Source organism: Labrus mixtus, chromosome 7 (genome assembly GCF_963584025.1).
Source record: "Labrus mixtus chromosome 7, fLabMix1.1, whole genome shotgun sequence".
Taxonomy (NCBI): domain Eukaryota; kingdom Metazoa; phylum Chordata; class Actinopteri; order Labriformes; family Labridae; genus Labrus; species Labrus mixtus.
In genome coordinates, this window is record NC_083618.1 from 27,409,692 (window position 1) to 27,423,407 (window position 13,716).

The 13,716-nt window shown below is 44.7% G+C and overlaps 1 protein-coding gene across 1 annotated transcript; it reads left to right on the top strand.

Moving 5' to 3' along the window:
• Positions 1-1,149: 1,149 nt before the first annotated feature.
• On the top strand, positions 1,150-13,332 carry znf831 (zinc finger protein 831). The gene is made up of 4 exons (XM_061041466.1): positions 1,150-1,450; positions 3,045-7,225; positions 9,896-10,155; positions 12,073-13,332. Exons 2-4 carry the CDS (start codon positions 3,094-3,096, stop codon positions 12,979-12,981), a joined length of 5,301 nt encoding a protein of 1,766 aa, XP_060897449.1. The 5' UTR covers positions 1,150-1,450; positions 3,045-3,093; the 3' UTR covers positions 12,982-13,332.
• Positions 13,333-13,716: the final 384 nt, after the last annotated feature.

Genomic DNA, 13,716 nt, shown 5'->3' on the forward strand with positions numbered 1-13,716 from the left:
AATCACAGCAAGGCAATCCAGCGCAGATTTGACGTAAATATTCCAATAGCAAAATGACAAGAGTTATAGTGTACAAGGTCATATGAGGCAACCAACAATGTGTAATGTAACACATTGCTGCACATGAGGTCCAGAATGAGTCACTGGTTTTAAGATTGCTCATGATGTGGCTTTCAGATACAAAGTCAATGCATATGTAAAAAATGCATGTGTTGCTACCATGAAGTGTTGAAAAATACTCCAATGTGGTCTGTCCATTTACAATTGGGTCAAACAATAACCTCGTTCTGAGACTGCATAATATCAAAACTCTTTCAGTTTTATTGGCGAGGTGACGTGGGTGTGTCAGGACAAAGAGAGGAAGTATTTATGTGAAAAGCATGTGTTGCATTTTTTTCTTTTTCTGCTGCCATGAACATTAGGAAGAAGAAACACACGCTTCATGTGTAATGGTTTCCTCCAAAAGTGCTCACAAAAGTGATCCATGATTCCTTTTTTAGATGTCAGATTGAGTTGGAAAAAGGACAAATTGATAAAGTGAAATCCATAATTTTGCTGTATAATCCAGCAACATTACAATTTTTCAGAGAAGCATGAGTAATCATAAGAAATCATTTTTGAAAAAGGCGTGCATGCTTGTGTGACGGCATGTGTGGAGCAAACTGGTGTACCAGTTCAAAAATGATTAATACTGTGATGGGAGCTGTGGTTGGAGGTGGGAAAAATTCTCTTCAGCCACTCGCAACTCATCCATTTGTTCTCTGCCTGAGAGAGTGAGAGCGGCACACGTGCAGCCAGGCAGCCACATCAACATTAGCTGTGCTGCACCCTTGCCTCTGTGGGTGTATGAAATACAGTGTGTGGGAGGAAGTAGGTGGGTGGGGGAGCGAGAATATAAGAGAGCCAGAAGTCAGGTACTGCATCAAACTGTTGATGGTAAAAAGCCAGTCAGTCAGCCAATGAGATTGCTGAAGGTGTATGCTTGTCTCTGTCACGGCACTTCCTCTGCTAGGCGGTCACTTTCAGTTCTGCACAACACTTGTGTGTCAGCCTCAGATCTTTCCCATCAGTGCTCAGGGCCTGTCTGCTCACTCACTCCTGCTGATCACTAAATCTATGTTTTTAACTTGTTCTTTGTTTGGCAGAAACACAACCACCCACCCACCCACCCACCCACCCAGCCAGCCAGCCAGCCAGCCAGCCAGCCCTTCTCCTCCTTCTCTCACTCTCCTCCTCTCTGCTTCACCACTTTCATAGTGCATCTACTCTCTCATTTGCATGTGTTCCGCTTCCTCGTGACAAGTAACAGTTCATGTCAAAGAGCCGTGTGAGGAAATCAGGCTGGGGAGAACCAAACGAAACCTGGAACATATTGAAATGTGCAGGTTCACTGAAGAACAGGCTGCTCGGTGCAGGATAATTGTTGCTGATTGAGGAGCAAAGCAAGAAGGTAAGTGACTTCTGTTTTTCTTTTTTTGCTAACTGTTGCGCTTAAGTTTTGGCCTAGTTATAGCATGCTCTGGGTTCTCATAATGGTACTCTTATTATGTACACCGTGCGATGGCTTCAACATGAACCATTTGCCCTTTTTTTAAAATGTTTCCTTTATTGAGTCAGACCATTTTATATTAAATCATAAGAATAACAGAAAAACATTATGAACACATGTAGTGACAAAAAATGATTAGCCTCAAGTTTAAAGCTTTGATAAAAATGTAACTATTTTGCTGACACTTGTTCTGTCTATAATCAGCAGAATCTGTGCTCAAAACCACTTAAAACTATTTTTAAACTTTTTCCACCCGCAAAATAATTTAAAACTCAGGCTACTACGAGAATTTGCAGAACTCTCTTAAAATGAACTTCCCTCTTAACGATTTAAAGGTCCACATTGTGATGAACAATAAAGCTATTTCTTAACAGAGCCGCAGCATGTGCAGTGTTAGGACATACTTGCAGAGCGGTAAGGAAGTGAAGGAAGTGAATGCACACAACACAGTATGAGGGGGGGCTCTTGGTTACCAAGCAAAAAAAAAAACAAAACAGAAAAACAGACCCTTGCTTTTTATTTTTGTAAAGAAGTCAGAACAGAAACAAACTTTGCTCTTTTCACACTGACCACAAAAGTAATGTAGGCGTGCTCATGCTGCACAGCTAGCACAGCTTGTGCTCCATGCCAACTGTATCTCTGTGGTTGAATTATGCAAAAATCACAATGCAAGTAGAAGCAGCATCACAGCAACAGGAAATGAAATTTGCTTGATTTAATATGCAGCTATTTGTCTATTCATGTAGGTGGTTTTTACACTTTGATTCGATTACTACACACATGTGGCAGTCTGTCAGGAGACAAAGCTGCCCCGTACTACTGTGAACATCAAGTGCACACCGTTTAATTGATGCTGACAGGTGACAGAGGCAACAGCTAATGTCAGCAGACCTATTTCATTTGGGAAGCTAAAAAGCCTCTTCTGTACTGTATGAGTACCTGATCTCATTCCCTCACCCCACTCCTGAAGTGAGTCACTCTCCTACATCACCCCCTGTTTCTCTCTACTGTATACATACAGTTCTATCACGTTTTTTTTTTTATCTCCACTGCCTGGATACATAACACATCTTAGTGTTGTACTCCTGCATCACCTCATCTGGAAATATAACAGCAGAGATACTTTTTTTCTGTGTTCAGTAACCACAGGTATTTTTGCTCATCCCGGATCCACTGGTTTATTTTGGTGCTAAAGACATCCCTGGATTTGACTACCCTTTAAATTCTAGATTGGATTAATCGCTTTATTAGCCATCTGTCCTAAAGGGAACTGCATATCTGTCATCACTGGATGCTTTTGTACATTTATTCATTGCCAGATTTTTTCTCTTTTTTTCCCATTCCAGCTGGTGTGCAACAACAACATTTCGCAATCAGTGGAGTCTCATTGTGTTCTTAAAGAGCATGACCAGCAGACACATCCACTCGAATAGACAGAGCTCCGTTTGATCCGAGACAAAGCAGAGGTCTAATGCAAACTGTTCTTATCTTACAGGTAATTAGAGTCCTGGCACTGGTACATCACGACAGCAAGCAGGGTTACCATGGAGACTGGCAAGCCAGGATTGGCGAATGCACTTGTGCACAGCAACTCCGTCGCAGCACAGAAAGAGAAAAGGATGGACATGCAGGCCCCGCTGACGGCTGTTTACATCCACACAGGGCCTACTTTCCCAGCGCAGCCTTACACCCAGCCTCCTGCAGCTACCCGCTCGCCAGCCACGCTCCATCTGGCCATGCCACCACTTTATTCCAAGGAGACGCTTCCCTTTCTGACATTCCATATTGCTGGTGGGCTGCAGGCTCAGCCAGGATTGAGTCTGGCTGCAGCTGCTGCTCCAGTAGTCAGACCCAAGTCAGCAGGGAAGCACGTGTGTCCACATTGTGGACGGGACTGTATGAAGCCCAGCGTACTGGAGAAGCATCTCCGCTGCCACACCGGGGAACGGCCCTACCCGTGCACCACTTGTGGAGTTTCCTTTAAGACTCAGAGCAACCTCTACAAACACAAGAGAACTCAGGCTCATGCCCGCCTCTCATCCGAATCAGAGCAAAGCAGCAGCCTGGACAGCATGTCCAGCTCAAGAGAGACCTGTACCCCCAGTGTGTCTCTGGACGAGTCAGGAAGCATGGAAAAGGAGGCCACACTATCTGCTGCTGAGATCACCTGTTCAGCTGGAACAGCAACGGTCTCCTCTGTACAGATGCAAGACTCTGTCAGCGAACTTAATGAGCTGACCCACGCAGGTCTTAAGTCAGAACCAAATCAGAGTAACAAGGCAACGACAGAAGAGGAGAAGAAAGAAAAACCTCCGCCGACTGCGAGTCGACATCTTCCTCTTCAGAGGCAGGAAGCAACTCTGTTCTCCAAGCAGTGGGAAACTTCTGTATCCAGAGGAAAGTCACAGAACCATGAAAGCACCGACTCAGGTTTCAGCGAGAGCAGCGACCACTACCCGAGCCCTGGCAGCGTCTTGCCTGAGCACAGCATGGATTCCCTCACGGAATCCACCAAGGAGCATCTGGAAGACACCAGCAGCACACTAACTCTGTCGAAAACAGGCCACGGTGGACAGGAGCTCAGTAATACATCGAGGAAACAGGAGCAGAAGACACTTGAGGAGCGCATTTCTAAGCTCATTTCAGAGAACTCGGCTGTTGTGGAGGATAAGCAGCTGGAGAATGTACGTCCACGGAAAACCGTCTTGTCAAAGCAGGGTAGCATCGACCTCCCCATGCCTTACACGTACAAGGACTCCTTTCACTTTGACATGAGGATCAGCAAGACTCCGAATGTTGGATTACAAGGAAACAGAAATCATGGCATCTACAGTTCTGTTCCTAGTCAGCGCTCCAACACGATGGATCACGCTCCCTTGACCCGCAGCAGCTCCCTCCCCTTCAGCGTGACCCTCATGCAGCCCGAGAAGAGCAGCCAGGCCTCCTCCTTTCAAAGTGATTATGTAACGCTCATTCGGAGGGGGAGCTCCGGCCACATCAACCCAACAGGTTTCGCGATCAAGCCTGTGAACCAGCAGTCGTCCACCCACCGCCCACTGGTTCGGCAGACGGCCGTAGACTGCAACCACGCAACAGACGGTCTCTTCGTGAATTCATCTGTGGAGGAGGCGTGCGCCACCGGCAGTCTCAGCTGCGACGCGGACGGCGGTGACATTTGCGGCGAGCCAAGCGGCAGAAAGTCCCGGAGGAAGAAGTCACAGAAGTTTGCCTACAACAAGTGGTACATGTACGGAGGAGGGACGTTTAAGAAGCTCTATAACTCGGAAAAAGGTGGGGATGAGAAAGCTAGAAAATGCTCGACTCACCCGGAGCAAGAGGTCATTCAGGGATTACAAAAAAGGTCATCAGCAGTCAACAAGGAGACAGTGACAACAACTGGATCAGTGTTAAACTTTCCGAGTGCAACAGTTTGTCATCCAGGCTGCCCTCCTGCTAAAGTCTCCCTCGTCTCTGCTCTGGATGTCAATCAAAAAATTAACAAACTTCCTACATCATGCAGTTCTCTCAAGACGCCGCTCCATAGAAATTTGTCTTTCCCGGTTCAACCGTTACCTCCAATCGGATCTCTTAGCCACAAAATAGACGGCATCAGTAAGGCAGAGGCTGGGAGATTGATTGATGTAGAGAAACACACTGACTCCATCTCACAGCTCCGTGGAGCCCAGATTCCATCAGATAGGAAAAAGCAGAAAACTGACGACAAAATCATTTGCCCTCTGGAGATGGAGACTGACCCGAACACTTTGACTCATCCTCCTCCCTCTGTTCCTGGCGGTTTGCCTCAGCGGGATACGAATCGCACTTACATCAGCCTTCAGCGCACTCAAAACCACACACCGCTCAAAGGAGTTCAGCCGTGCATAATCAATGCAAATACACCATCTGTCAGCGCCTCGCCAGGCACTTCCACGCACTCTCCTGCCAAGACCAGCTTTCTGCCCAAGTACCAGCTCAAGTTACCTAACTCTGCTGAGCCCGATTCTAATCCTGCGCCGCATGTCGGAGGTAAACCGCCAGGAACCGATGGCCATAAATTCACCTCTGCTCTGTCGTCTTCTCACACGGAGCAGTCGACATGCTCGGTCACGACCTCTGAAAAGAAATGCATCAATCCTGTCGCCTCACCGTTGACGCAGAGTTGCGGTATCAGAAAGGTTCGATCTTTCAGCTCAACGCGAGGCCAGCTGTTGTCGCCTTGCTTCGCCACGAGCTTTTGTCAGGGTGAGACATCGAGACTCAGCAGATGTACGACATCGAGCGTTGCTGTGGCACGAAGGCAATTTGCAGATACCACAAAAACCACAACATGTCTGCGAGATAATCAGGCCGGATTGTGCAGCACGTTAATACAGCCCACAGATCCTGCAAGGGCCTCGGCGTCCACGCAGTTAACCAGACCTGCTCCGCCGATGCTCACAAACTATCCTGTAACACATACGGTAACCACAGCAACCAATCAGATATCTCCCGCAGCTATTACGGCTTTATCGCAGCATCAACCTGACCCCGTTCCTGCTCTGTCACACACACAACTCTCGCCAGCATCAGACCAGTCAAGCCCTCTAAACAGAGCGTTCACCAGCTCAAACACTCCGCTAGTACCTTGTCACATTGTACCCCTCGACCAGATGCAGTCGGCTGCCCAGAATGTGTTTCACGTTCACACGGCAGATCTCCAGATTTGCCTCCAGATCATATCTGACGAGCAGTTGGCTCTCATTGAGCCCCAGATTGAGAGGCAAGCAGAAAGTGCGCTCTCGCACCGACCTGATTCAGAAGCCCTGGAAGAGAATCAGAGTAAAGCTCACAGCTCTGTAAGCGGGGGAAGTAGACATGTCGAAAGTGGCCAGTCAGGATTTGGAAAGGAGTCAGACCAAAGCAAGTCTTTACCCACACCTAACATGCAACCTCAACTGTCAGTACAATTTGGGAAGATGGAGCCAAAACTTCAACTGACCGAACAAAGTGATTCCTCTCAGGCTGAATCCAAACCTCCCAAAGCCCTCGACTCGTTGCAGCAACCACATAATTGCGTTCTTGTAAACACGGTTACAGAGACAAAGAGCTCGACGGGAGATGGGTTGTCAACCGCAGCTTCGACTGAAGGTGTAAAGTCAGATAGAAGCCAAACTTCAGAGAAGGAAGACGCCCTGTCTCCGAACCGTTGTGCAGAGGAGCAACTTTTACAGGACCTTAGGGTCAGTCAAGGTGGACCAATGAAAGCCAAGGGCGAATCACACAAAAGCAACAGGTTAGAAAGTGGTGACAGCCAGCGCTCTCTCTCGGTTGGACTCAGTCAGGCCTCCAGTGCTGCAGGCGCCGGTGAACTCTCCGGTTCAGTTTCTACTTTTTCCATCAATAAATGCAAAACCCCAGGACAGTCGAACTCACAAGCATCCATCCACCGCAGCCATCCGGTAAAATCTACATCATCAGAAGCTGAGAATTCAGCGAAACACGAAGGCACGGGATGTGAAAGGGTGGGCCTTACTGAGGATTCACAAAAAACAAGTCGATGTGGATCACAGGATGGAATCAGCTCGGCCGGCTCTCAAAAACTACTGGATCAGTTTAGTTCGGCGTCTTCTAGTGTCAAGAAGGAAACAATCAGAGACAACACGGCTGTGAGCTCAAGTATCCAAAGCCTTACTGCAGGTATGTATGACCATTCTTTTACTACATGACGTTTTCCTATTGTATAAAATCTAAAGGGTATACAAAGCATGAAGAATATAGCCTTGATTTGGCTCTCTACTCCAGTTGCATCTGTTTCAAAATGTACTGGAAATGACAAAGGTATTTCTGACTTAATGTGTTTGATAATATCACATGCACATTGGTTAATCATTCAACACATTAATTCATAATATAGCAGTAATACCAAACATGTGTTGTAGACATGGCAACCGAATGTTTGTGGACATTTCAGTCAAATATTCGTGCTGTCTGTATTCCAACAGATGATGTAACTCACTGCTCTTAAACCAAGGCAAGGCAAGTTTATTTATATAGCACATTTCAACAACAAGGCAATTCAAAGTGCTTCACACAAGACAAAAGCATCATGACAGAGGAAAGAAAAGAAACATTAAAATAGAACATTTAAAAATCACTGAAATTATAAAATCTGAAAATATGTTCAAATACAAATAATTCAAATTAAATTAATTGAAGTAAAAATATAAAAAGAGTTAAAAGTTACAGAGCAGAGTTAGTGTTTAAAATCGTATTAAAATTGTTGAATTAAAGGCAGCTGTAAACAGGTGTGTCTTCAACCTGGATTTAAAAGAGCTGAGAGTTTCAGCAGACCTGCAGTTTTCTGGGAGTTTGTTCCAGATATGAGGAGCATAGAAACTGAATGCTGCTTCTCCATGTTTGGTTCTGACTCTGGGGACAGAGAGCAGACCTGTCCCAGACGACCTGAGCGGTCTGGATGGTTCGTAATTAATCAGGAGGTATTTTTGGCCCTAAACCTTTAAGCGCTTTATAAACCAGCAGCAGGATTTTAAAGTCTATTCTCTGACAGACTGGGAGCCAGTGTAAAGACCTCAGAACTGGACTGATGTGCTCCATTTTCTTGGTTTTGGTGAGGACTCTAGCAGCAGCGTTCTGAATCAGCTGCAGTTGTCTGACTCATTTTTTAGGCAGACCTGTAAAGACACTGTTACAGTAATCAAGACGACTGAAGTTAAAAGCATGGACAGGTTTTACCAGGTCCTGCTGGGACACAAGTCCTCTAATTCTTGATATGTTCTTCAGGTCCTTATGCTCATCTTCAATTACTTTATATTGTTTTGATTTGGTGCATATGGATACCTGTGTCGCCCCTAACAGCTTTTTTTTTGCCTCCCTCACTAAGTATATTTAATGATTTCAAAGATTTTCTGAGAAAACATTTGATTTCCCAAATTGATTTTAAACAAACAAAAACAAATTGATGTTTCAAAATAACTATAATTACAAATTATTCTGAGGAGGAACATCTACAGTGATTTATTTTGTTCCAGTACAATGTGATGGATTACAAAGAAAGTTTCAAGACATAAAAGCTGCAAAGGGCTTTTAGTACTAATTTTGATTCTGAGCACATTTCAAGGGCGACAGTTGTTCAGTCTGTAGGGACTTAGGTTGGGAACCAGAGTTTAGAGATGGTTCAGAACCCCCGACCGCTCTGCTGCGCTCCCTGTGCAGCAGCCCCACTCTGACATCTTTCTACTAATGCATGCACAAACACTTACAAACAGTTCATATCCTGCACAGGTCCTCCTGTTTGTGCATGTGTGTATTCAGGCCTATAGTGTGTGAGAAACATGTCTCTCAATAACAGAGTGTAAAACAAGAATTTTACTTTGAGATGAATAAAGTATGTAAAAAAAAAAAAAAAAGGCAGGGACCTGTTTTTACCACAAGGTGGCAGTGTAAGTTTAACAATGAGTCAAGTTGTGGCCCAGTCTTAAACTGTTTAGTCGACGTCAAACTAAATTAAATCTAAATGATCTATAGGAAGGTTGCTTTAAAAGCTCTTGAAAATGAAATCTTACAGTCCATCTGGTTTTCATTTTTTATAGTGAAGTAAGCTGCCCCCCTGCTGAACTGTTTCATTTGTAAATGTCATTCCATCCCCATCATAGCACATCACTCCAATTTACTCAATATTAGAGTTGAAGGAGCTGAGTGCTACAGACAATAACAAAGCTTAAAATGGCACCAAGGGGAGCACAGGGTAATCAGAAGAGCTGACACTCAGCGACCTCCTCTGCCCCCTGGCAGGAGTGAAACAACAAACCCTGTTTCTCAAAGTCTGTGACTGACACAGACGTTTATGTTTATTTTAAATCCACTTTTCCTGCTTACTATGCCAGGGACTTTCTATTGCCCCCAGTTTGCACCATTAAAGAGACATGACTAAGTTTTAGTGGAGTAGACAGTTTTTGCAGCACTATGCAAAGTCTGCCAGACTAAAGAAAACTAATCACAAAAGTCTGTAAGCCCATTTGTTTTTCATTAAGACAACTACTGTTTTACACACATCATATTATGACCTCATATTAATAAAGTACGATTCCACTACTGACTAAAAACACAACCTTTGGTTTGGATGATCACCGGGGCCATTAACATGACATATCTATTATAATTTTGTATTTTATTTTAAGCATTCATCAAAATGGAAATGCACCCACCAGCATTCACAGCTTCACAGGGTTTTACATAAACTGTATACCAGTAATCTCCTTCCTCATTTTCTGGTAAATTAAACTGCCTGATAAAGGTATCGACATTGTTGATTCACTTTCGTAAAGAAAATGTTTTTTCTTCCCGAAGAGCTTATGGAGGCATCCACGCTAAGAGGATCTGCAGCCCAGGTGGAGCCACAGACACAGGGACATGGAGAGACCGCAGACACCACAGACAGGAGGCCAACGCAGACACAGGAGACTGAAGAGACAAACGTTCAGGGCATCGAAGGACAGGCGGCTGGAGAGGTCGGGGGAGAGGATGAAAGCGGAGAAATCGAAAGTGGTGAACAGCCGGAGGAGCAGGGCGAGTCATACACATGTGTGCAAGATTTCACAAAGCAAGAGGTAAGAAGAAATGAATTAAGAACATATTTAAAGATTACATTTCTGTCCAGACACTACAAGTTAACACTTAATATCCTGTATTTTAATGACTTTGTAAATGTTTGATCCATCTGACCAGTGGCGTTCCCAGAGTCTGTTTGGGCTAGAGGCAAAGAGTCACAGGAGGCCCCTACAACCAGTATTCATCCCCATTATGTTTAAACATTTTGATTGTTGGTGGTCACACTATTTATATTTCCAGAGTTCACTGCAGAGACAATGTTTATTTGGTGACATTTATTTGGTGTGTGCACTGAACCAACTAGCTCATTCACATTCTTTCAGCGTGCTAGCTTAGCTAACAAGTTGGCTGCTGTGTGTTGTGACTAAAAGCCCTACTCAGACTGCTGATTCAAGACGCGATATTTACACCCCCAGTGAAGGTTCACCTTCAATCTGAATGTAGCGGAAGGCGTAATGCAGGGACTAAGTGACCAGCTCTGTAGTAACAGAGGCCTAACAGTGGTGAGACGGTTTCAGCGGAGCCCAGCGGGGGGGGAGTGCAATGCTGTCTGATTATGTGGAGCTCCACTTGAAGACTGGGACACCAACATTACGCTGTCGCCGAATACATGTGAATGTACAAAGAGGTGATGACGGCCGAGCTTAGTCGCGGGCTTCTGACTCCCATGACGTGCTCTCGACACTGTCACGACAGCCGCCATCAAACTTTTCAAGTCAAACGAGATGAAACACACGACATCAAAACCCTTCATGATGATCTCACAGCTGGCTGAGATCACACCAACTAGTGAAAAAAGTAAAAGAACAAACACCATGATGTAATGCTAGCAGAAGTAAGTCAGTCAAGTGTCTCCCCCCCAATAGTTAAAGCTATAGACCAGCAGCATTCAGTCATTTACTTTAATCATCATCACCTGCTCCTCTTACCACTGTCTCGCTTTTTTTTCTCTTTCTTTGTTCACTTCCAGACTGATAATTCCTCCTCATTGTCCTGTGATTGACAAACTCACGTCTTCACAGGAATAATGCATGTGATGTTCAGCAGCGCAGGCTTCCTATACTGACATTGCAATTTGAGCCACTGCTTTGTTTTAAAGTTCGTAAGCCCTCAGGAGTCCCCTTCAGGACCTGGGCCCCCCCCCCCCCCGAGCAGTTTCATGTTAACAAGCCACGCCCTCTGAGTCTGACAAAATCCCCCATAGCTTCATCCTCATGTGTAGGTCTACTCTACATAAACCTCTCCTAACTGTGCACAGGCAATAAACTCATTCCCAAAAGAAACTCAAAAGGTACGCAAATCTTTCAAATTCAGCGTTCTCTCTAAATATTTGTATTGTTATTCTCAATTCTCCTTAATCTCATCCATCAATCCTTCATCTCCAGCGTTATTTGCTGCAGATGAAGGATTGTCCTGATCTGGGATGTGGAAGCAGATGCAGGCTTGTTACAGGATTTAATTTAAAAAATATATTTTAAGACATTTTTTTTCAGACATTCATGTAAGAAATCAGGCCAAACAAAAATGTGTAACACCAAGCCACACACAGAGGCAAGTTAGATAAAATACAAAACCTTCATGAGCCTTTTGCAGAAGTTATAAACACACTTTATCTATTATAACAGCATGACAGCTGACAGCAGTTAAATTATCTGAAAAAAAAAAACATTTTGGAGAATTTCTGCAAATATTTTAAATTTTGAGGTTTATGCAGAATAGCTGAAACGTGCTTGGAACAAATAAAAGTGCCACTAATTAGATGTGTCCCCCAAAGGTGAGTTTATCATAACTCCTCATCTAAGAGTCATGACGCATGAATGTTTTTGGTATTTGAGCGATGCTAGACTTTAATGCGAAGCTTTTATGGAGGAATGACTGAAATTCCTCCTCACATTCTGATTTTTTTTCATTAACAGGGATACGACAGAAAGGTCACGGCGGTGGCGGAGTCCTTCAAACACTCTCGGCTACCTGAGCAGCATCTTCAGGATCTTTCCCAGACACACTCAGGAATGTCTGACTACTCTTCACAGAGACCTCAGAGAGCTTCAAGCATGTCAAATAACCTTAATTCACCTGCAAGCTGCGGTCAGACGAGGCTTCAGAATTATTCACAGCCGCAAACGGACACAAACAACTTCTATTTCTCACAGCAACACTGGGAGAGCAGCGTCATCCACAACCAACAAACTCAGAACGTTTGTGAATCCATTTCAAGTCCTCTTGTCAAAGCACAGGTTCAATTAACAGCAACACAAAGTGCTTTATCGCAAATTGAATCCAACCCCCTACAAACTCAGTCACCTTCATACCAGGAGCAAAAGCAGGCCACCACCGCTCTGTCGGCTCAACAAGGAAAAACTATGTCAGCTAACAGTAACACAGAAGGAAGCTGTTGCACTAAGGTAACATTGGAAAGTCATAAAAGTCCTTTGCCTGCTGTCAAAACATCCTCCTCCGCCTCTCAACACAGCCAAGAGCCTTTTTCTGCACAAGCCAGTGAAGCCACGGCTGGATTGACTGCGGACGTCCAGGCGTCGAACATCCCCGTGCTGGATGATAGCACTGTACAACCTTTGCCACACATAGAGGATTATCAGGACACCAAGGATAAGATGCCAAACGATTTCATGAGTCAGAGCAGTAACTCTGAGACTTCTGACAATGCAAACAAATACCAGTCTTTCTTCTTGGCTGGTCAGCTTCAGGGCTATCCGTCAGCGGAGTGTCTGACGGGCGGAGTGAGGCCAGTGCAAAGCTGCCAGGAATACACAGAAGACACCAGCAGCAGTGATGATGAAGGGAAGCTTATTATCGAGCTTTAAGTGAACATTTACAGTTTTTTTTTTTATTCCTGATGTATAGACCTTTTTTTTTAAGGCAGCATTTCTCTAGAGGCAGAACTTAATAACAACGGCTGGGTTGAGTTTGTGGGGAAGCCAAAGATCTAGCAGCTATATGAAGTCACAATCACTCAAAATCACTGACTGTATATTAAAATGTAAGGAGCAACAGCTGCCTGGGAGTGAAGCCAAAATATTTAGAGCCCCCGGCCCTTCCCTGCTGAGTGGCTGCGGTATAGCTCGTAAACACTGCCTCCTCAATGTTAACAGGCGGGAACATGGGTCAAATAATACAGTTAAAATACACATTAAATAAATTGATGTCAAAACCCAGATTCAGTGTGATGGTTTGTTATTGTCGAGCTGATTTATGTCCAGAATACCATCATACGGAAGTAGATCGTCAGCTACAAGTAAACGTCGGCGTCTTCTACTCATCCTTAACACTTTGATTTCGGGCGAAAGAGCGCTTTGCTGAGCTCAACTGTGCTTCAACTTTGTTGTAGGGAGGTAGCTTGCCTTGACGCTACCACACTTCTTAATCAATAAAAAAGATACATGATTCCCGAAAACAGCGACGCTAACACAATGCTACTTGCGTCGCTGTTTGTAGTGACACTGCAACACAATATGTCAGGGCCTGTCGTGGGGGGGTAATTTGGCTTCACTCAGTCCAATGAAAAGTGTGGAGAAGCATTGTCCATACAGTCAATGGTC

Excerpts from the sequence above, each read along its gene's own strand:
- znf831 (XM_061041466.1), top strand. The coding sequence starts at position 3,094 with ATGGAGACTGGCAAGCCAGGATTGGCGAATGCACTTGTGCACAGCAAC. Across the intron at positions 7,226-9,895 it reads TATCCAAAGCCTTACTGCAG|AGCTTATGGAGGCATCCACG; the intron begins GTATGTATGACC and ends TTCTTCCCGAAG. Across the intron at positions 10,156-12,072 it reads AAGATTTCACAAAGCAAGAG|GGATACGACAGAAAGGTCAC; the intron begins GTAAGAAGAAAT and ends TTTCATTAACAG.